The following is a 23,415-nucleotide window of genomic DNA, read 5'->3' on the forward strand; positions in this document are numbered from 1 at the left end:
AGAGGCATTCCCATTGTCTCTCACATGGAAGGAATACCACTTAAAGATGGCACGCACCATCCACAACATTATAAGTATTTAAAATTAAGCAAACGTTAAAAATCTTCTGACCTAATAATCAGGGGACAGCTTTTTAGTGTGTGTTTTCTCCCAACCCGAATTATATGTGTCATCCCAATTCCTAGCACAACATGTCTGAACTTGGTGGGAAACATATACTATGTTAAAGATTAACTAAAATAATAATTTTATTATCACAGTGCAAAACAATGGTTTTGATTGCAAGGACCGTTTACAAGAAGACAGTGTATTTGAAAATAATTTAATGTATCATCTCCAATACATCAGAGTACATTCTAAAGGGTTTTCTCTTTTTTACACTTATTAAGAATGTACACTTTACAGGACAAAAAATAAATCAGTAAGTCACAAGTATTCATTCCTAACATATACACTGTAGTGTTTTAAGCAAGGCAAACATGAATTACATGTGCTGCAGTGTACTGTAGATGACATCTAAAAATCTTCAGTGAAATGACTTAAGATTCCTATATTACACCAGTTACAGGTGAGCAGAAAGTACTGCAACAAGGTCATTCTCACGGTGTCCAAACCATCCGGTGCTTATGCATCTTTTCTCTTGATGATCAGAGGTCCCACGTTGTCTCCCGTTTCATCATTATGCTTTGTGTGAGATCCATCACATAATGGAAACTGAAAGGGGGAAATATAGTAAGCACTCTTAAATGCACATTTTCTTTAGCAAAACAAGGCAGAGAAAGTTCAAAGCCATCAAAATAAATCCAAGAATGTGAAAGAAAATTGTTCAGCTAAGACAGGGTGGGCAACCTTGATGTTGAGGGCCACGCTGCTTGGAGGCAAAATCCCCCAAAATGGGCAGGGCCACCTCTTTCCCCTTTTTCTGACTCCCCACAATCTCTGTCTCTCCCACTTCCTCCCCACCCAACAGGCTGCTTGGGATCACACCTTCCAGAGGTCTGAACTGCCTGACTGACTGCAGAGGGCTTTTGCAATTAGGTTGAGGGCTGCATGCATCACTAGGGCTTCAGGTTGCCAACCCCGGTCTAAGAATCTAGCAGGCCATCAAGTTATGACCCGTACTGGTATTTTAGTTGCTTTTGTTTTGTTTTTTAAATGAAAATTGGTTTTAGCAATTTTATGTTTTGTATGTTTTAATAATTTTGTTGTAAGTCAAACTGGGTCTTTTTTAACAGGAATAATAATAATAATAATAATAATTCTAGTGTTGTTGAAACAGGACCTGCCAATCCTAAACTTTATAAACAAAAATTGTTTAGTCTGGGGAACAGTATCAAAGTTTAGACTTGTGAATACTGAGCAGGCCAGAGTACCCTCTTTCCTGCCCTTTATTGATCTCTCACTTTGGAAGTTGAGCAGGTGGCAACCAGAGAAATGGCCTTTTCGGTGGTGGTGACCTGACTGTGGGACTCCCATCCCCAGGCACATTCAAATTAGTGAATTCCTACTTCATCTCAAACAGGTGTCTAGAAACCTTGGTTGGATACCACACAGATAAAGAGAATTAATATTTACTCTATCTTTTTGGATAGAGATTGGAGTTCAAGAGGTTGAACTAGAAGGGAGGAAGAACATATACGAAATGAGGCATTTACTCTTACGTTACATGAGCTCAAGAGGAAACAAGCACAACTTCCCTCTATGGAAAACTGCTGCATTAACTATTTCCATAATCAAATAAAGAGCCTTTCCCCAGCAGTCATCTCTTATCAAGCTATTTCTTCTGAATCTTCACCGTGTGCTAGCAGTAAGTATTTTGATTCTGCTGGATTCAGCAGACACATCCACAATAAAAATAAAAATAATTACAAGAGGTTGACCGTTTCCTTTGCTTACCTTCTTAGACTTCCAACACCGGCAGTACACAGCTTTTTCCCCCAAATCTTCCATATCAAATGCATGAACTACTTTTGGATTATCTTTCTGAATATGGAGGTTTACCATGCCATTACAGCATTTGTCCTTGCTGAGAAATTTTTTGTAAGCCAGATACCCAACAGCTGCTGCTCCTGCAGCAAATGTGACTGCTGCGACCCATTCGACTGGAAGAGAAAGATGGAAAAATGGTCAAGAGCATACATTGAGAACTTTTGTGCAAACAGCTGAGAAGCAAGAGCTACTGTTCAAGATGCTTCCCATTTGTAACAGTTTTTCATTTGCTCCTCATATACAGATCATGGACCTCCCCCCTTGCACAGTACAATGCATGTTGCGTACAGTGGGGTACCTCTGAATAAACAATACTACTTCTGAAGAGTGCATAAGATTTCAGCCTTAAAGTCAATCTTATGCATACTCAGAATTAAGTTCTATTGAGTTCAATGGGACTTAGTCCCAGGCACCTGGGTATAAGATTGCAACATTATACTTTGTTCTGACACCAGGACATCACTAATGACGTGGTTGATTAATTAAACAAGAGCATGTGTTAGGTTACCACCTAAGGGGAAGGATCAACTTCATTTGTTTTTGCAGAGAAACTAAAGGATTTTTTGAATATTAGAAAGTAAGTCTTTAAAACATTAAGAAAATAGTGACACTTTAATGTTTTGGGGTAGGGTAGAAGTGTTAGACCCCAACAGTTTCCAAGTCAGTTATGTTTTTGACCATATTCGTTAATATCATTAACAGTCTTCTTAGGGAGCACTATAACGAGAAACAATTACACTGGGGTTAAAATAGCTAGAGATACAGGATGAGATGCCATAGGTAGAGATGTAAACTTTCTGGGAGTTTTGAGGCCATGGGAGGAAAAAATGTTTTTCTGGGGGGTTTCAGGGGGGAAACAGAACTTTGGGGGGGAAATGAAAAATAAGCAATTCTTTTTTGGGGCTCTTTTAAAATATCTTTATTGCTTTAAAATAGCCTTCCCCAACCAGGTGCCTACCAGATATTTTGGACTTTGGCTCCCATTAGCCTCATGCAGGATAGCCAGTGGTCAGGACTACTGGGCAACGTAGTCCAAAGTATCTGGAGGGCACCAGGTTGGGGAGGGCTGCTTTAGAAAAATAAAACAGCCTTTCTGTTCCTAAAGTTATTTTATGTATAACTTAGTTTGCTCATAAAATTACAATATTCTAAAACTTTTAAAGTAAACTTAGTAAATTTGTAATTATTGTCTCAATAGAATAGAACTACATTAAGTGACTGCTACAGCTTCAGAAACACAGGACTCCATCGAACAAAACCCAAATGTCAAGAATGCATAATAGTGACTCTATTCACATGACAGGAAACCGAGCATAAATGCCTATCAGTGAAATATACTTTAGATCAATAATTTTAATAAGGAGTGAAAGAAGTAACTATGCTGGGAATCTTACAGAATGGTTTAAAATCATCTTCCCCATGGTTTCATTATTTCCAGACATTCTATAAAAGTGTTCCTATTACATAATTTTTAGAAATCATGGTGGGTGGGTGTGTAAAGGCTGCATAACAAGATATAAATACTTCATCTTAAATTCAAAAAGAAAATATTTCATAATCCCAGACTGTTCAATTTTTCAGAAAAAAACAAAAACAGTCCTGGGGGGAGTGGGGATACCACATTTTTTCCACCCCCACCCCCAGGCCTTCACATCTCTAGCTGTAAGAAGAAAAGACATTCTAGTATTATGTTCACCAGTCCAATAATATATTAGTGATCCATCACCAAGGATGGAGAATCCAAAAATATTCAAGTATCACACCCATTGATACAATACAGCAGGAATGTTGAACTTCTTTCAGCCCAAGGGCCAAATTAAATTTTGGAGAAGTGTTCAGGGGCTGCATTCCAGTGGTCCACAGGCCCAAAATGCCATCATAGCTTAAAGCTCTTACTGCCAATAACTAAGCCTTAAGAGAGGCACTTAAAACATTTAGAATGGGTGGGGGGGGGGGGACACAAACATCAAGAAACCACCAAATTTTCAGGAATCAGGAAAGGGGTGAAACCAGGAGAAAGGGACGTGGCCATCTGGGAAACCCTGACGGGCCAGATTGTGACTCCAACTGGGCCAGGTTTGGCCCACAGGCTTGTGGTTCTGCACCTCTGCAATACAGTTTACTAGCTTAGAAGCTGACCAAAGGTGACTAACCTTGCTAACAGGCAAAATGTTTACTGATTAACAATTCTAAGCATGGTTTTCTTGAAAGTTAAGTCCATAAGTTCAATGGGCCTATGTTTACGATGGCAATCCTACGGCTGAAAATCCTGCACACACTTACGTAGGAGTTACTTTGTCTATGCTGTCATTTAATCAGAAGGTATTCAATTAAGTCATGAGCTCTACTAAATTTCAGTGAGTAAAGCAAGGCCTAGCTGGCAGCCCACACAACTCAAATATCCATCCTAGAAGATGTTGCTCTGCAGCATGCAGGGCAAACAGAGGTTCCTTGAGACTGGTGGAAAGAAAGAAAAACGAGTTTCATGACAGATAAGCCTAGGAGGAAAGGAATTCCAGAATGAAGGAAGTTTGACCTAAATCTAATTCACTGCTTGGTGATTTTTAAGAGGTCCTCATAAATGCTATGCTCCCAAGGTTTTATTTCAAAGTACACACAGCTCTAAATGCACAGCCTCGTAGGGCAGACAGTTCACAAGTGCTAACAAAGCAACAACAAAAGATACATGAAATCTGACCACAGTATTCGGCTTCCAACCATTCAACACACATATAAAGCAAGAATACACAATAGAATGCAAACAACATTGGCGATAGGGAACAAAGGAGAATGGACATGGTGTAGCAAGTACTGCCAATCAAACAAGATATGGTGTGAGGGTGGGGAATTCTCAAGGAGCAAATGATCACGCTGAACATAGTGAGTAGGGCAGAGTAGGCAAAGCAAAGTGAGAGCAAGGGCAAAGAAACTGCCCAGAATCAGGCATTAGTTCCAAAGCAGTCCCAACTATTCAGAGTGACAGGGATTCCCTAATGTCTCATACAGAGGTGCTCTCGAGTGCTGCCAACCTTTTAGTTCCCAAGATCCAAGGGCCAAAACATATTTTTATTTATTTAATTATTAGTAACAGTTGTATACCGCTGAATATAATAAAAGCCCTCAGCTGTTCACAATTTCCATTATAGGCTCATGCAGTTCCATCATCACACAACAGAATTATTTATAGGTAAGCTCACCCAAAGTACAGAAACCAAGGCATTGCCTGAGTGTTTCATATAGCAGCACAGTAATACTTTGTCATGTCTTCATGAGCAATATTTAGTGAGTTTTGTTTCAAGGAGAGCTTCTATGCTTTGCCTGTTCAGTGGTCACCCTATTCAGCTATAAGCAACAGTAAAGAATTAGCTATGCCCTCAAATGGAAAGACCTAGTGGCTATGCAATGCCTTCAGCAACAGTTGGCTCCCAAATCCCATCTGTTTCACAATACTGTGGATCCAACAAAAGCCATCCCTGATATATGGGACTTCTCTTTAGAGACAAAACCATCTAGCTCAAAATTAAACATTACCTTAATTCTGTCTGTAGCAGCTATATATAAATATGTATTACCCTAGAGTTGGCGCAAGAGACCAATCTGGATTAGAAGCCTAAAATGCAGGGGGTAGGGGACATTTAAGATCTAGCACCTACTCGAGAGTAAAAATGAAAACATAGTTGCTGTATACAGATGTAATGTTTGTTTCAGCCCTCAGCTATGTCTCCTCCCATACAGAGCATTTCTGGAATTGAGCAGGATTCCAGAAATATCTCACTATTTAGAAGAGCCTAATTCATGTAGTGTTCTAGAACTGAACAAATGATCCAGCCTCAAGCAGCATGCTCACGCATGAAGATCCTAATTTTCATAACTGTTAACTGCACACAACAGATCTATTTAGCACTAAGTTCTGCGGCAAGTAAAATTGCTTTAACGTTGCATTAGTCTACAGCCCTTGGTAGCTTTATCTTGTTTCCCCTCAGGCAGGGCTTAATCATGTTCTACTTGATAGATGAGCAAGTAAGTCTGAAAGATAGTTCAGTTATCCAAGACCAAAGAAGAGCTAGGGCTCAGCAAAGCTTAGCCCTTAAGAATGGGTTTTCAAAATTGGGGAAACAGTCCTTGAACCTGGGAAGTAATAAATAAGCCTCCGAGCATGTGCAGAGTGCCTTTCCTTCACTACTGAGTAAAAGCCAGCCCTCAAGGCATCAGGTATTTTTTTTAAAAAAAACACTTCCAGGGCAGCAAGTGGGGCTTTTAGGTAAATTTAGAGTTTAGGACGGATCTAAAAATCGGTATACTTGAACTTCAAAGCGCCACACTAGCTAGTTACTGGGGCACATTTTGTCTCAACAAAAACTCAAAAAACACCCAAAAGTGTTAATAAAGGTGTAATTAAAAAGTTCACTTAAGTGTGAGCAGCGGGTGTCAAAGAATCAAGGAAATCACCTACAGATCATCACGATTAATTAGGAAGCTCTTCCCACCCCACCAAATGTTTTGTTTAGTAAAACGAAATAAATCCTGCATATTGAAGCTATCTCTTCGATGAAACGTGTTGTATAATTCCCACTCGGACGCTCAGCGCTTTCTTCTTACGGGCGCCGTAGCCAGGACAGTGATTCGCTCTCAAGACAAAAGCAAGCACCAAAAATGAAAGCGCGCCAGTTGGGATGCCCGGCAGCGTGGGAAACCGCGCCCGAAGACTCCTCGAAAGCAAACAGGTACGATAATAGGAAAGTGTTTGCTCAACAGCCTCGGGACATTGTTGCTGCTGCTACAAACCACAAGTCACGTTGCACGGCGGTGATCTGTGATACTGGAGCAGGGCACCCCTCCAGATTTTTGTACTACAACTCCCATAAGTCCCCAGCCAGCATGGCTGAGGGTAGGGGGTTGTAGTCCAAAACATCTGGATAACATCAGGTTGCCTACCCCAGGATTAGTGCAAGAATATGATAAACACTGGGGGGCGAGTGAATCCTGAAGGTCAGGAAAACCTTAGATGCCACAAAGGAAGCCAGATATTCAAAATCAAAACCCTGCTCCCTTCGATTACAGTCAGACTGCGCCTTGAAGCTGCACCCCGATTAACAATACACTATCTAGTATTTTTTTATATATATTTTAGATCTGCTGAGCTTTTCTTCCCTTCCTCCTCCCTCGACTATGATGTGCAGGTTTGGGAAAGGAAAAAACACCCAGCATATAGGCCCGCGTTAAGGCAACAAGTACCTACTTAGCAAATCCAGCCAGAAAAGAAAAGCTATTAAGAAGAGCTCTTACACACCACCCGATTGCAAAGATGCTGCAAACCCCCCACCTGCGCACTCTTACCCCTCACGGAACTATTAGACCCGAGCCCCATGATTCCAGCCTGATCCCGCTGCGCGGCTACTCTCTGTGACTCTAGCAAAGGACACACGAGGTGGGTGGGTCAAGGGAAGTAGCATTGAGCAGCCTGCGCCTGCGTACCAGGGCTTTCAACATGGCGGCTGGGGGCTGCCTTTGTTCTTAAAGGGGCAGCTCGAGGAAAGCCTGGAGCCCAGCTCTGTTGAACCGGGGATATGGATAATAGCAACGGTGGGATTTGATAGGAACACAGGGAGCTGCCTTATACTGAGGCAGACCATTGGTCCATCTAGCCCAGTGTTGTCAACACTGAGTGGCAGAAGCTCTTCAGGGTTTCAAACAGGTTTTTTTTTCCCAGCTCTGCCATTGCGCTGCCAGTCTGCCACACTTCATGGCTTAGTTAGGTAGAACTTCGCACAGCAAAGAGAACTGAACGTTCAACCAAGCGTGGTGTATTGGTTAGAGCAGCTTTTCTTCAACCTGGTTCCCTCCAGATGCCTTGGACTACAACTCCCAGCATTCCGCAACCCGCCATGGTAGTTGTGGTCCAGTATATATCTTGGGGGGATGCTGGGAACTGGAGTACAACCATATCTGGAGGGCACCAGATTAGGGAAGGCTGGGTTAGAGTGTAGGACTAGGTCTTGAGAGATCTGTACTCAATCTCTACTTACTCTGTCCCAAAGTAATCATTTTTAGGCTTCAGCCTGAACAATTGCATGATGGATGGATGGATGGATGGATGATGATGATGATGATGATGATAATAATAATAATAATAATAATCTGGTGATGCTTTTGCCATCAATGAAATTCTTTGACTACTACATCTACACCAGCTGAAGTTCTCATCATCCTTTCTGTACTTGTTAAAAGTCTTCTGTAAATGACAACTCTAAGCTTGCACAAACATGCACACAGCAAAAACCCTGTCAGATCAATCCATGCAGCCTTCTAATATCAGATGTGTAGGTATGTCGGATGGTGACAGCTAGTTACAATGTAGTGGCCAAAGAGAAATTTGCACATGCTCAGTGTCACTCTCTTATCTTGTTTTCACAGCATGTTCCAGGTAGGCTTGCCACCTTGTTCTGGGAAAACATTCTGCCTTGCAGAGATGTATGGCAGGCAGAAAATCAAATGATGCAGCTTTCCCCTCTATGACCGGGAGTGCCTGTGCTTGTTGATTTTCTGCCTGTCGTGCAGCTTCTAAAGGCACAAAACGTCTGGCTGGAAGGAAAAAAAGGAGATTCTGTGTATAAATCAAGAATCCACAGATCCATCTCAATTCACTGTGCATTGTCAGATTGCTTACACAGCATTGAAGTATGCTTTCTAAACTAATAATATTTATTATTTGAGATGGTACAGATTTTCCAAAGCTCTCTCTGAGTGGCCTGTTTTTCTGTGGGCCAGAGGAAGGTGTTACTCTTTCAAAAATTCCTCCGAAGAAGCACAACACAGACTGCATCTAGTGCAACCTTTCCCAAGCTGATGCTCTCCAGATGCATTGGGAGTACAACACTCATCATCCTCAGCCAGTATGGAGGCAAGTGACAGCTTCCAACCATAAGCCACCTTCTTTCTTTTCGCCAAAATGCCTCTGGACCCCAATGGCATTCTTAGAAAAGCAAAGGAATGTGAGGTAGCTGGAGCTGTGGTTTTGGGTGCTCCTAGCTAAATTGTGAAAGATAGTTAGATATGTTGTTGCTTAAGCTTGGGGAGACTAGGGTCTGTCCTGGGTTTCTTGGAAGAATACTGTTGTTTTAATTTCATGGGCTTGGAGGTTGCCTGGGAGTACCTGTGTGCTGCAGCGTTTCTCTGAGTATTAAGACTTATTCTTCTGGGGAACGGGTATTTTAATAATGTCAGGTATTTGGTTTGGCATTTGGGCTCAGATCCAGTCTCTACCTTGTACTCAATTTCTACAGCAAGTTACTTGTCTTTTGTGGTTAGCCAGGCTCCCATAATGGCCATTTTGTGGTGATAACAACAATAGTTTTTCAAATGGTGAAATGTGTCTGTGGGCCCAAAAACGTTTTGCATATAAGAGCCAAAGCTTATGGGTGAGTGTATGTTGTAGGGTGACCATATGGAAAGGAGGACAGGGCTCCTGTATCTTTAACAGTTGTACAGAAAAGGGAATTTCAGCAGGTGTCATTTGTATGCATGCGGCATCTGGTGAAATGCCCTCTTCATCAGAACAGTTAAAGCTGCGGGAGCCCTGCCTTCTTTTGTACCTCGTCTCTCTAGCTAAAGAGGGCAGGGCTCCTGCAGCTTTAACTGTTCTGATGAAAGGGCATTTCACCAGGTGCCGCATGCATACAAATGACACCTGCTGAAATTTCCTTTTCTAGACAACTGTTAAAGATACAGGAGCCCTGTCCTCCTTTCCATATGGTCACCCTATATGTTGTCTTTTTCAATACATTCCTATTTTTTAAATTTTAGTACTGCTGATTTTATTTTATTTTTTACATATTAGTTTTCATGTTCTTAGGCCAATGATGAAGATTTTTATATCAAAATGTATTTGATATAAATCTGTAGTTTGCTATAGATTTTAGGGAACCAGACGTTTATGATTTATTTGTTATACGTTGTAATTAAAGATCTTGTAATTAAAGATCCTGTGCAGTGTGTGTGTGTGTGTGTGTAGGGAGCAATCTTACGTCCCTAAGACAGCATCTGGGACACATTAAATATTTCAGTTTCCTGGATCCAAGGTTGGAGACAGAGCTTCAACCTGGGACCCAGGAGCACAAGCTCCCTAGCAGCTAGCATGGGGAAAACCAGCCCAGCTGCCTGTACAAGCTCACAAGTGTGGTCTTGTAGAGGGGTGAAGGTAGGCGGAGAGGGGAGGAGACTGGAAACACTGGGAACCAAGGTATCCCCAGCTGTTTCTGCCTCTGCTAGATGGTCAAAATGACCTGTTTAGCTAAAATGCATTGGCTACTCGTAAGCCTCCAAGTTCAGAGCTAAGTTATGCCCTTTACTTTTATTTTTGAAAGGGGCCCTGTATTAAATAACAGTAGCAGCTTTAGCCTTTAATACCTGTAATAATAGGAAACAGACTGTTGTGAGAGTTAGAGTACTGGAATACACCATCAGAAATAGGTCAGTCAGCCTTCCAGCAATCAGTTGTAGTAAGTTGTATAATGCTTGTTTATTCTACACTTCAGCCTTCTGCAATATTAAGTGCCACAGAGGGTTGCTTTAAATGTGGCATCACCATTGCATAAATTTCTGTCTAGCATGTGGAAAAGAGTGCAGAAAATGTGACAAATGTAATCATTTTGTTAAATGTGTAAAACAAGAGTGTTTCAAGATAAAGATATAGTTAAACAGGTAAATACAGATGGGAAAAATATGATCTCTTCTTTGGTAGTATGAATTTGGTATAATGAATTATTCCATTCTAGAAGTTGAGTGGTATGTGTTGGATCCTGGAATGGATCCTGGTTATGTTTCCATGGATTTACTAATTGCTGAGGAGCTGGAGGAATCAGAAGACTCAGCAGAAAACTTAAAGGTCAACGTTGCACCTGGACATTGATGTCATGATTGAATAATTGGTAACTTGATTGTTTCAATTAAGGGATTGCAAGCAGTTGCATCACTGTACAGTTAGCCTATAAAAAGGAATGTATTCCCATGTACATGTATCAGAAATGATCACTCTATCACTCAGAATGTATCAGAGCTGTATTGACTGACCGTATGTAAGTATTTGTATTTGTGATTGCCATAACTAAATTATATTTTTATATGCCAGTAAAGGTTTGTTTAAACCTACTGAAAGTCTCAGTCTTAATCTGTGTCTGTGCTGACTTTGCTGGAAACCGTTGCAAATACTCTGCTATAAGGTTATTGGTCAGAAGCCCAGTCTGGCAATAACTAAATCAGGTTGTAAATATAAAACCAACATATCCCAATAGTATGTTCATGTGAAATGATCACAAAATGGATTCCAAAATTGGCATAGGGGCATAAACAAATACAATGCCTTCGGTGGGTAGGGGGGAATTACAACGCATGTAAGCTGAACCACTTTCAACATTCAAATAAGACAAGAACATACTCTGGGGAAAAGACTGAAAGTGTTTGGTAAATGTAATCTGTATTGCAAGTATAAGGACAAGGCAATTCAGCCACAATTCGAGGAAATAGATTTTGATGCAGATGCTATACTGAGTCTATAGACTATGACTAATTTAAATTTGGTACAATGAGTTAATTTAACAGAAAGAGACTCAGAAGATCAATAGAATCTGATGTGGATTATACCAATTGCATACCAAAGCAATATTCCATAAAAATAAATCCACACATACCACCTGTTATTAAAGCTCCAGTAGCAGTAACAGATAATGTTCAAAAGGAATTGCTTGTATGGGAAAACTGAAGGTGTCATTAAAAGTAGAAGATCTTGCAAAGTAGGTCAATACAAGACCAGTTAAGAATATGTATGAGCGCAAGAAATATGAACAAGGCAATCTTAAGAAGGCTTACTATAGAAGAAATGACTAGTAATTTAGCGGGAACAGAACTATTTACAATACCTGATGCCATTAATGGAGTTTGGCAAATTCATTTGGATGAGAAAAGTCCCAGGCTATGTGCATTCAAGATGTGTTTTGGAAAGCACAGATTCTCAAGATTGTCATTTAGTACCTCTCCAGCTCCAGAGGTGTACCAAAGGCAAACTTAACATACATGAGGGTCTTGATGGTGTTCGATTCTAAAACAGCAGTGGGATATTCAACAGGAAGGGGGAGACATAGTGTCTATCCAACATGCATCCAGGGGCCTCATGTGGCCCATAGGCTATGGGTTTTGCACACTTGTGTTAGAGAGAGCTATCTGATCTCCAAAACCATGAAGGACCAGACAAGAACAAAGAGACTGAAGCAGGTTCTAGACAGGTGTTGAGAAAAACACCTGAAACAAAATAGAGAGAAATGCTGATTTGCCATGTCAGAAATTGAAGGATCTTCATTAATGATTGTGAGTACTGGACTAGAGAGTATTAATGTGTGGGTTATTAATGTATGGGTTATTTTATGCATGGGCTATTTTATTGGGAAAACTGCTTGAGAGAGATCAGTGCTTTCAGTTGGTAGGGCATATGATTGGCCAAATATTAGGAGTTTTAAAATGTCATCAGCTTGTGAGTTCCAAATAATTCTTTTTCAAGAAAAATGAATGTTTGGACCATTGACAAATCATATAATCTTCTATGTGCCCATTCTAGCTTTCAGGTTGGGTTGATCAGAAGTGGATTTTCTTTGCTGAATTTTATCTGACAGAAATGCAAGTAAACTGAAAATCCAAGTAAAACAATGGAATAAGCACTAATTATCTCCCACCTATAGGGTTCAAACTGTTAAAACTACAAAACAGTGAAACGTACTTCTGAGTAAACATGAATAGGAATTCACGACAAAAAACAAATTACTGTACTTAAACCATAACTAAATTTATGTAGGCAGTAATCCAAAGCCAACTCATTGACATCAGCAATTCATGATGATGAGCTCCCATGTTGTTGACATCACATCTTTTGTTATTTTAGGCAGAGGTGAGACCACATTTGCTATTTTAATTCTTCTCCTTGATGTTAAATACTCATTTGCATGGCCAAAGGCAAACCTTTTCACCCACAACCAAATACCACAGTGTTGGTTTGGTGGTCAATCCCACTGAAATGAAGCCTTGTAGATCCATCCTCCTTCTCATATACTAATACCAATTTGAGTTTTCCTGTGCTTATGCCTATGTACCCAAAACCATACTGCTCATACATAAGATAAACTCAGAGTAGCTCCAGGTTTTTAGAATAGAAGGGATTGGCTAGAACAGAAGGACAGGGACATATAGGTATGAAAAGTAGAAAAGACCATGGTTTTGATAATTTACTTCATGGTTCTAACTAAGCTTTTTTAGGAAGGGAAAGATAGTTGCCCATAGAAATCAATGGAGAAATCCAAGACTTTAATGTAGTTGGGATTGGGCAGATTTGCACCAGTGTGTCTACCGTTTTATCCCTAAAAGGGAACAGCAAAGAAGAGTTCCTGCTCTTTCTAACTCATCTACTGTGAAACACTTTTAGCAATAACTTGCTAATGCAAATTCCAAACCAGGCATTTCATTTTCCATATAGCAGGTTGGAAAGGACTGTGGCTGGGGAAATGTGGCTTATGACAGCCCTTCAGTTTAGCTCACACTAAACAGGCTCTGAGTAGTTTGCAACAATTTTACATGTTACACCCCTAGTGTACGTTGGGGATTGCGCTCTAGCTGAGAGATCTGCTTACAAGAACCCTGTAATGTTTTAGTTGTAAACTGCCCAGAGACCTTAGGCTGTTGGGCAGTATAAATATGTAATACATAAAAGTAAATAAATGTTATTCATTGCTTTTATCCTCACATTGCAGGTTGGACAGAGAACAATATACCACAAGTGTGCAGTGTAGTTCACTGTTGTACCCTTATTGCAATTTGGAGAGCTGTGTTGAGAAAGAGAGAAGCTGACAGCAGCTCTGCAAATGTAGTCCGCTGATTCAATGCAGGTCCAAAATGAAGATGAGGCCGGTTTGGAATCTTAAGCCTTAGCTAGACCTAAAGTTTATCCTGGGATCGTCCCGGGGTCGTCCCTGCCTGCTCTTACCCCTCAGGTTGGCAGCAATAGATCGATCTCCTTAAATTATCCCCCAGACCTTCTCCCAGGCCAAACCCAACAATCCATTTCCTGCAGGAGCCTCATGCTCCATTGCCATGTGTGCAGACTGGTTGCTCTTTTAAATGTTCAAAGGCTTAGGAAGAATGCACATGAAATAAGACCCACCTGTCTTGGACACTCACTTTTTTTTTTCAACAGCCTCTGCTACAGGCTCAAGTACATCTGCTCACCAGGGATAAACATCAACACTTTGTATATACTGTTTGCAGATACTACTAGGGCTCTCCGTTCTTGGAGTGCCATTGGAACAGCACCACCCACGTACAAGAGGGAGGTATCAGTTGGCTTGGGGTTTGTAGTAGTCAAAAAGTGTTGCAGAGGTTTAAAGTAGTACAAAAAAAAACTAGCGGGGTGGGCCCATCTAAAAGGTGTGGGGGTAAAAAATCCCAAAACAGCCCAATGAAAGCCAAGTGTGTACAGTGGCCACATAAATAAATGAAGTGGTCACTGTCAGATCAATCCCCCCAAAACACCCTGCTTACCCAGAGGTTAGGCTGTCTGCTCCTGCCTGAGGGGAGCCTTTGAAGGTGCAGATCTGGTTGACTGGCAACTAGCCCAATCAACTCTTCAAAGCCCGCTTGGGGGTTTTTTTTAATACTACAAACCTGAGATCCACCAACTGGAGCCTGGTGCAAAACACACACTCTTAGAATTCTACGTTCAGAGTACCTTCCACACACAAATCCATCCTGGGTACCCAAAGGTGCCTTCATTTCAGCAATTTCCAGAGGGGTAGTCCATTGCAGCAAGAACGACAGAGGCTCATAGCACCTGGAAGACGAACAAATTTAGGCTGCAATCCTACACCCTTACCTAGGGGTAAGTCCCATTGAACTCCACGGAGCTTCCTTCTGAGCAGACATGCGTAGGACTGCTTTATTATTCTGTCATAAGCTTTTGTGAAGAGGACTATAGTCCAGGAAAGTTTATTCCAGAATAAATTCATTAGTCTTTCCAGTGCTACGGGACAAGAACCCTCATTTTTTTCATTTCAGCGGTCTAATTTAGGGTCGGGGGAAGTAATTTTTCTGGCTGCAATAGTAAAGCAATATTATGGTAAATATTGTTTAGTCATAAATCCTTGCCGACCAACTGCAGATCAGTCAGTTCCACTAGTAGATCCGGATCTCCTTTCCGCCCATCTGTGGACTAGCCTTTGAAGGCGGGGAGCCGGTGGGTTGACTGTCAACACAGGCCTGATCCACACCTTTAAGCTTTGCCCTGGGCAGCCTCCTCGCCTGAGAAACGAGGTGGCTCGGGGGCGGGGGGGGGGGGGGCTTTGAAGGCTTCTCCCACCCATCAGCCACGTTTTCTTTTTGGGGTCTGACTTGTAATATATAAATCCCAAAATCCTGTGGTCACCAACTACTAGGAAAAGCCGACATTTTGCCTCTGCGCAGTCTCCGACAGGACTGTAGGGGGCGCTGCGTCGGCCACCCGGCCCCGCTGGGACTACATGTCCCAGAATGCGCCTGGGGCGGGAGGAGGCGGACGGCGAGGTGGGCGGGGTGTGGAGTCTATTAGCAGAAGCGGAAACAAAAGACCCATCGATTGGGAGCGGAGAGGCACCTCGGCTTCGGCCTTAACACGCCCCGCGAGAGCCCGGCCCCCTCCTGGAGCAACCAACGCCGTCGTCGTCTCCTCCTCCTCCTGTGTTTCCCCCCCTCGCAGCTTCCCCAGACCGGCCCGCCCGCATCCCCGGCTCCCCATGGCGCTGAAGCGGATACAGAAGGTGAGGGCACCCGAGTGGGCCGGTCCGGTCTGCCCACCGTCCGTTGGGAACTGGGTGAGCTTCGAGCTGCCCGGGCCTGGGCTTAGTACCAGAGACCCAGGAGCGCAGGATTGGGGCTGAGGGGAGAGTAGATCTCGCGATGGGGGCAGAGGGAAGAGAAGGAGCCATGGCTGGAGAGGAGGGGGAGGGGAGACGGGCCTAGGCGGAGGGGCTTCAGGGCGGAGGGGCCGTGGAGACACCCCCCCCCGCTCCCGTTTCTCCTTTTTGAGGCCAAGGTACATCGTTGCATTGGCAGCTTGCAGGAGCCTCTGATTTTCTGGGATGGTTTGGCAAATGCTTGAGATCATGCTGAGTTAACCTTTTCAGTGTGTTTTAAACAGACCCTCCTCTTATATTCTCAATCCTTAGCAGCACTCAGCGGTACAGCTTTTCCTGGACTATATACCGCTTCAGGTTGGGGTGATCCATGTATGTGTGTGTGTGCGTGCTTCCCCGTCAGACATGCAGAAAACTAGCATGTCCGTTTTCCTGGAATGCTATATTCTCTTCAGCTCCCCCACCTCTCCGAACATTTTGGAAACCCCGAATGGCTAACAACCTCCGGGCAGAAGTACTGAGGGTTTTCTGGACTATACTACTCCAGGCTGCTAAATGTAGAAACTAGCACAAAAGGCTGCTTGGAGAAAGCATATTTAGAGATAACTAAGGCTGTTCTAATTTTTTTCCTGCATTGCTCCAATGGTCCAGGAGCTGTTTCCCCCCATTGCTAGTGTAGTGTCAGAAGGCTCATACTGCAGCTGGTCCAAAACCAGGTCAACTCTTGGGAACTGGGTTAATGCTGGCATATGAGAGTTCTGCCTGCAACGTCTGGGCTTCTTGCATTGCCTTGGCCAGGCAGGAAGGAGTCTTCCTGCCTGGCTCCACCATTCACCTTGCAGCTTGGCTGAAGTAGCTGTTAGTAGTGATTGGGAGTGTGTATGGATGTGATGTTGGCAGCTCTTCCTGGTTGATGTACTGAAGGCAGGGAGAGAATTATTATGGTTTAGAAGGGGGGAAAAGACAGCGATTTTGCATATCAGTCCTCTAAACTTTCAGGGTCTAGGTCATTTTTGTGAACCGCCCAGAGAGCTTCGGCTATTGGGTGGTATAAAAATGTAATAAATAAATAAATAAATACTTCAGAGAGCACCTTCTCTCCTACCAACCTGCCCAATTACTGAGGTCATCAGAGGGCATGCTTCTGGTGGTTCCACATTGGGATCCACCAGAGAAGAGCCTTTAGTGTAGCGGCTCTTTCTCTATGGAACTGCCTGCCCCTGGAGGTCAGGCAGGTGTCAACACTAGGCTGCTTCCGGCACCTCCTGAAAACAACTCTGTTTTGAGTAGCCTTCCTCAACTGTCTAGCCACTGTTTTTCTGGTTCCTTTGTTTTTAAATTGAACAATTTTAATTTGCTTTTTAAATCTTTCTTTTACTGTTTATACCTATGTTCGCCGCTCTGGAATCTGTGTTAGATAATTGAGTGGTATATACCTTTTGTTAATAATAATAACAACAACACGACCCTAGAAAGAGCAGTCTGTGGGCAGTTTGCATCAATCTCATTCTGAGACATCCTGGTGTTTTTTCATCTCCCAAGGTTGTCATTGGTGTTGCTATTGCTAATTTGTAGGCCTGGGAGACTTCTCCTAAATTGATCTTCACCGGATATGATATGCTCAGTAGTCTCAACAAAAGTGAAGCTGATTCATATGTTTTAATTTACTGTTCTCCTCAAGTAAGTATTAAGAGTGAAAAGCTAGAAAAGATGATACTGAACAGTTGAAAGCTTGCCAAAAAGGAAATTCAGCTAGATGTTACTGACAACAGCTTTGAGTAATTGTTGTCATTTTAACACAGTTTCTTTGTAAATGTAGACAAGAGAAAATTACTTAACGCCATTTCAAAATTGTGTTTGACCTGGTATGACGCAGACTGGTTAGAATTGTGAGAAGAATTCGGACAGTTCTGGCTCAAATTGCCTTCCAAGGTGATGTCGCATTCAGACAGATGCACTATTGACCGTTGGAAGATTCAGGACAGAGAAACGGAGGTGTTACTTCACACTGTGAATAGCGCATTTATCGAATTTGCTGCTGTCACAAGATGTGGTGATGTCTACAAGAAGATTACATAGATCTAGAGAGGAGAGGGCTATCAATGGCTACTAGTTATGATGGCTTCATGCTAACCTCAGGGTCAGAGGTAGAATGCACCTGAATGCTAGTTGCTGGCAAACAAACAGTGCAAGACAGCTATTGCCCCTATTCCCTGCTTGTGGGCTTCCTAGAGGCATCTGATTGACCACTGCAGGAGACAGAATGATGGACTAGACAGGCCTTTGATCTGATCCTGCAGGGTTCTTATTGGTCTTCAGCTTTACTACACTGTAATGAGAACAATTTGCCGCTTGGGACATTTACAAGTTATGCTAAGACTGCAATCCTAAACACATCTACCTGGAAGCAAGCCCTATAGAAATAATAGGACTTGTTTCAAAGGTAAGATGGTCAAGAACGAGCTTTTACAATGCCTGAAGTGTTAAACCATAGAGAGCTGTTGTTAATGAATCGAGTGAAGTTTATCTTTAATTCAGTTGTACTTTCGAATTAGGAATGAGCAGAAAGAGTGAATTGTGGAAGTCTTACACAATTCCCTTCACTATGAGGGGTTGGTATGTTTACTGGCTGAGCTCCAAATTGTGAATTTTTCCATCAAAGTTGTGGAGCACACTTTGCCTCCCAGGAAGGTAGGTAAACAATCTAGCAGGTGAAAGGAAAAAACAACCTTCCCCCTCCCTAGGTCAAAGGGCATCAGTTGGGAGGGGGAGCACAGCCAGAGGAGCTGTACTCCCTTTTATCGCAATTTCTCTGATCAACAAGGGAGTGGTATTTTGCCTACCCCTTGCTGGATCAAAAATATTTAGAATAGGGGAGGCAAAACTTCCACCCTTCACTTCCCTATATTTTTGAGTAGGCCCAAAACTTCTCAAAAGCAATGGTTCTAGTCCCAACTTGGAAATGCTTCCCCTCCCGCTAGAAGTTGTAGATCTTGCTTAGATTTTGGTGGAAATGGAACTCTGTTCCATGCCTATTCCTGCCCTATGTAGCCTATTCCTTTACAAATGCAAGACACACAATAGATCGAAGTGCTGTTCACAAAAAAAGAAAAGAATAAAGAAAGCCTTAACCCTCTTTTCTTTTTTAACATCCACTGTATCTTTCTGGAAGTGTCGGTCTTATTGAAATTGAGGGTAAAAGCTCGATGCTATCTCATTGGTCCAGTCAACTTATAAACACTTTAAATCAGTGTTCTGAGATTCAGATTGTTCTAGGGTATTCTCTCATTGTATTCTCATCAATAATCTAGTTATTGGGGGTGACAAGCATGTGGAAGTCAGAACTGTTATTGAATCTATTGCATTTTCTATCACATGGAGGAGACTTTGGGGCTTTGTGAAGTTTCTGGGCAGAATTGAACTCTGGAATGTTGAGATAGCAGTTTTTGGAACTTGGACAGTTTCCAGTTCTTCTGGTAAATTGATACTTGACCAATATTTTGCAGTAGTTGTCTTTTTTTACTAGTCAAATGTCAGTCCTGTTTCCTGATCAGCAGACTGTAACTGCATCATGGCTTGTCTACTAATTCTGGCCATTTGAAACAATTTAATGTGCATCCCTTCAGCTGCAGTTTCCTAGTCAGATGTACTGTGTAGTGCTATGTTTGCTGCCCACCTAGCTTTCTTGTTCATTGGCCTTGAAGGGCCAGTAGTTGGGCAAAAAGAGTGAGTTACCTGTCCAGCCCCCATTAAAAGCCACAGCTCCGTTGAAAAGATCTTCACATTGCCTGTTCTGACCGTGTCCCTAGATTATCGTTGAGGAGAGGAGGAACATGTACAGCGGGCAAGACAGAAGAAATTTAGGCGGGTAGAGAAGATGACATTGCTAGTTGTTGGGTTATTTGAGGGGTGTTCCTTCCTTAAATCAGCCACGCTTCCTGGGTTCATATGATAAGGCAAGCTGTGCCCAGCACGTGACACCAATTTAAATAAGCCACCATGGCTTGTGTTGATCATGCAAACCAGATCGATCTGTGCCTGAATTATTTCCAAGGCTCTTTTGATAGGTCAGGCACAAGTAATATAAACAACTTATGTGTGGGTTTGCCAATACTGGGGCTGTTTAATACTTCACCTGGTTGAAAATATAGCTGCTGGGCTGTTAACTGGAGCTTGCCATAGTGATGCCATCTCTCTAATACTGACATATATGCATTGACTTCAAGTTTATTCCCTGCACCATTTAAAGTGCTGCTGCTGACCTATAAAGATCTGGGACAGACTTGGGTATAGGAACAACCAGAACCTGCTCTGAATTTAAGATAATCCTCTGAGGTCTTTATTCCAATACTTCAGTCTTCAGATGTGAGGCAGGTGCTTTTTCTAGGGTGCTTTGGACTCCTCTTGCCTAGAGCTCCCATTATTATCATTTTAGATGCCAAACTAACAACGTGATCCTATGCAGTCTACTTAGAAGTAAGTCTCATTGAAATCACTGGGACTTACTCACAGGCAAGTGTGTATAGGATTGAAGCGTGTCCTATTCACCCAAGCTTTTAATTAACATCAGTGTTTTGAGGTATTTTACTTATCCTATACTGCCGGATTTTATGAAACAATATTGCTGCTTTATTCTTGAATGATTGGGTATAACATATTTTTATTCTACCATTTCTTGTAACCTGCCTTAAAGACTTGTATAGTTAGAAAATTATTTTAAAATGAATTTGTATTAAAAGTGGCATCTTCTAGAAAAATGCCTGGCATAGTTCTCTAAAACAATCTTGCTACTGGCCTCATGCTTTTAAAGTTATTAATCTTGATTTACAGATTTTGGCTAATCTATTTGTTCCTAAATTGTGTTCTGGGAAGCACCAGTGGTACATTTTCAGGTGGGCCTGAGACTATAATAAAAATAATAAACAGGTTTTCTTTGAAATTTCCACTGTATGCGTAAGAAGCAGCTCTTTTGTTTAAAATATGCATTTGCCCACATTCTTTGGTAGGCATTTTTTTTACTCTTGTCTAACCCTCTCTTCTCTCTATTGTTTTCCACCTCTCAGTTTTGCCTCTTCTACTCTGTAAGCCATCATGTACATGTAAAAATAATGATGAATAAAGCTTCAATTTAAAATCAGCTTTCCTTTTGAGTAGTGCAGGCACTTGAAGGGGAAGCTTCAAAGAAACCAGTGCCGTGTACATGGTTTGCCCCCAAGTGCATACAGAGCATTTCTGATTGTGTGTCTAGAAATACAGCACTTAAGTTTCACTTCGGAAGACTTTCAATTACCCTCCCATGCTATTGCCTAAAGGTAAGAAAGTGTGTTGGTCTGAGAAGTACAAGTGTATATGAACAGTGCTCTTCAATACAGCAAAGGAAGCACTGGGCTAACTCATTTAATGCTAAAGAAAATGATTGATAGGACAAATCATCCAGAGTCTGCATCTTGAATGACAAACGGTGGGGCAAATCATTACCGTTCACTTGGTAGGTTGTAGCACAATGACGGCTATGGCAGTATTGGCAATGTTAAATAAATTGGTACCTTGCAAATAGAGTAGGGAGGGAAATGCTGGAATTTCTGCAGGATGGCATCAGGTCCAAAATCCTACTAGATTAAAAATCTAGTAGGATTTTTAATAAGGTTCCTACTCACCTTATCCGTGTGCACGTTGGAGGATTTCCTATGTCACATCTCCATGAAGCAGGGGCTTTCCAGTGTACCACTCATCCGTCCTCGTCGCCAAATTGTGGTGGGACCCGAAACCACGGGTCCCTGTGGTTCGCTGAGTGGTGGTCACAGACTCTCAAGACACAATTTCTCTTTCCTTAGAAGGTTTATTACAAGCAGCGCTGCAGGGTGGCAGTCCCAGAAGACCTAAGGAACTGCCCAAGAATTTTAGGAAAGGCTCACATATTTATAGAGTCAGTTCCCCTTAGATACAATGGCAGAACTTTCCCGCCAATCATAATACAGCTCTGAAACACAACAACCAATGAGAAGCCAAGCATTCAGGCATGTACAGAGTTTGAATGCTTCTCTGACTAGAAGATACTACATTGCCACAGTTACAGGAAAAACATCTCCATCTGTTACTTTCTCGGTTATCTTGCCTTGCAGACATCTTCCACCCTCTAACTGTTTTTGTGAACCGCCCAGAGAGCTTCGGCTATTGGGCGGTATAAAAATCTAATAAATAAATAAATAAATAAATAAATAACTGCTGGGGTGGACACCTCCTGTCTTGTCACACAGTTTCAGCATCAACTTAATTCTAAAAGCAATTGCAGCATTAAAAATATGTTTTAAAAGAACAGGAAGCCATGAACTTTATGGTTTATATAGCTAAGGATTATAGAGCCATTTTCCTATACCAAGGGGCATAGTAACAGAACCACCTAGCTTGATTTATTCGACACCCTCCTGTCATTAGTTAAACAACATCTTGTTCTTATGTTACCCTGATGATGTGGGAGCTGTTCATTCTTGATCAGTAATGTGAGAAGCCCCATGCTATGGATCCTCCTTGGTCCAGGGCTACCAAATTTTCTTGGGGGATTGATTGTGTCATGGGGAGGAGTTGCTGCATGGCCTCCTCCCCTGTGGTCCAGGATGTCTCACAAGCAGTGCAGGAAGGATCAGTGGGGCATTGGCTCAGGATCGAAAAGAACCTGCTACCAAAATATGGTGGCTAAGTTTCCTCTGGACTTCCTTTCTTTTCTCATCCCCAAAGCCCTCCTAAAACAACTGTGAGTAGTGACTACAAGCTAGACTCATAAGTGATAAAACACTGGTAGGAATGCAGTCGATCTGGCTGTAAAACAATGGTAATTTAGGGAAAGGTTACTAATCTAAGGAAAAGCTGTTTGGAGAGCTAGTGGCTATGCAGCTGTCCTTCAAAGTCATAGAATCTTACACAGCTACAGATGGATCTCTACTAATTGTAGATGACATCATGTTTTAACATTTACTGTAAAGCTGACATTCTGCTCTCATAAATGGCAAATGGGGCTTCCATTCAGCCTCTGATGCTTAACTATGATTATGTTATGGAGCTGGAAGTAATATAATAATTACTGCATTCCACCCCCCTCCCACCTGTCAGCTGGTGCTTGGGAAGCTTTACAAAACAAAATACACTCAGTACCCTGGGTGTCTCCATAAACTAATAACATATTAAAAGGCTCTTTTGAAAGGGGAGGAAAGGAAAGGTTAATTTAACAGGAGATCCCTAAAAGTCTGTGGAGAATGCGTAATATCTGAAGGAGGCACATTCTACATGAGGTGCTTGCCAACTTAAGGTGCAATGGTAGGATCTCTAAAAGTGTAGTGTCTGAGAACAGCCCCAAGGGTTAAGGTCCCAGGAGCTGCTTGAACATAGCCAGGGCTCCTTAAAAACCCAACAAAACAGGCTTGCCCTAAAGGCCGCCATCGTAAAGAACACGGAATAAGTTTAGTAGGAATACATGTACCTTAATCAGTGCTTTCCAGACTTTGTCCCA

General features: G+C 42.1%; 2 protein-coding genes across 3 annotated transcripts in view; one reads left to right on the forward strand and one right to left on the reverse strand.

The window, feature by feature from the left end:
* Nucleotides 1–305: 305 nt before the first annotated feature.
* On the reverse strand, nt 306–21,786 carry CISD1 (CDGSH iron sulfur domain 1). 2 transcript variants are annotated; one of them, XM_063132959.1, is made up of 4 exons: nt 21,569–21,786; nt 14,753–14,854; nt 1,897–2,102; nt 306–714 (listed from the first exon to the last, which is right to left on the reverse strand). In XM_063132959.1, the coding sequence occupies exons 2-4, from the start codon at nt 14,769–14,771 to the stop codon at nt 625–627; spliced, it is 315 nt and encodes a 104-aa protein (XP_062989029.1). In that variant the 5' UTR covers nt 14,772–14,854; nt 21,569–21,786; the 3' UTR covers nt 306–624. The 2 variants fall into 2 exon arrangements, with proteins under 2 accessions (XP_062989029.1, XP_062989028.1); XM_063132958.1 differs by lacking the exons at nt 14,753–14,854; nt 21,569–21,786 and adding an exon at nt 7,327–7,426.
* The window catches only part of UBE2D1 (ubiquitin conjugating enzyme E2 D1), a 36,199-nt gene continuing 28,414 nt past the window's right edge, over nt 15,631–23,415 (forward strand). The window contains exon 1 of the mRNA XM_063132957.1: nt 15,631–15,815. Coding sequence (XP_062989027.1) covers nt 15,792–15,815 — 24 coding nt within the window. The 5' untranslated portion in view covers nt 15,631–15,791. The remainder of the gene's footprint in view (nt 15,816–23,415) is intronic.

The sequence above is a fragment of the Elgaria multicarinata genome, chromosome 8 (assembly GCF_023053635.1).
Source record: "Elgaria multicarinata webbii isolate HBS135686 ecotype San Diego chromosome 8, rElgMul1.1.pri, whole genome shotgun sequence".
NCBI classification, from domain to species: Eukaryota; Metazoa; Chordata; class Lepidosauria; order Squamata; family Anguidae; genus Elgaria; species Elgaria multicarinata.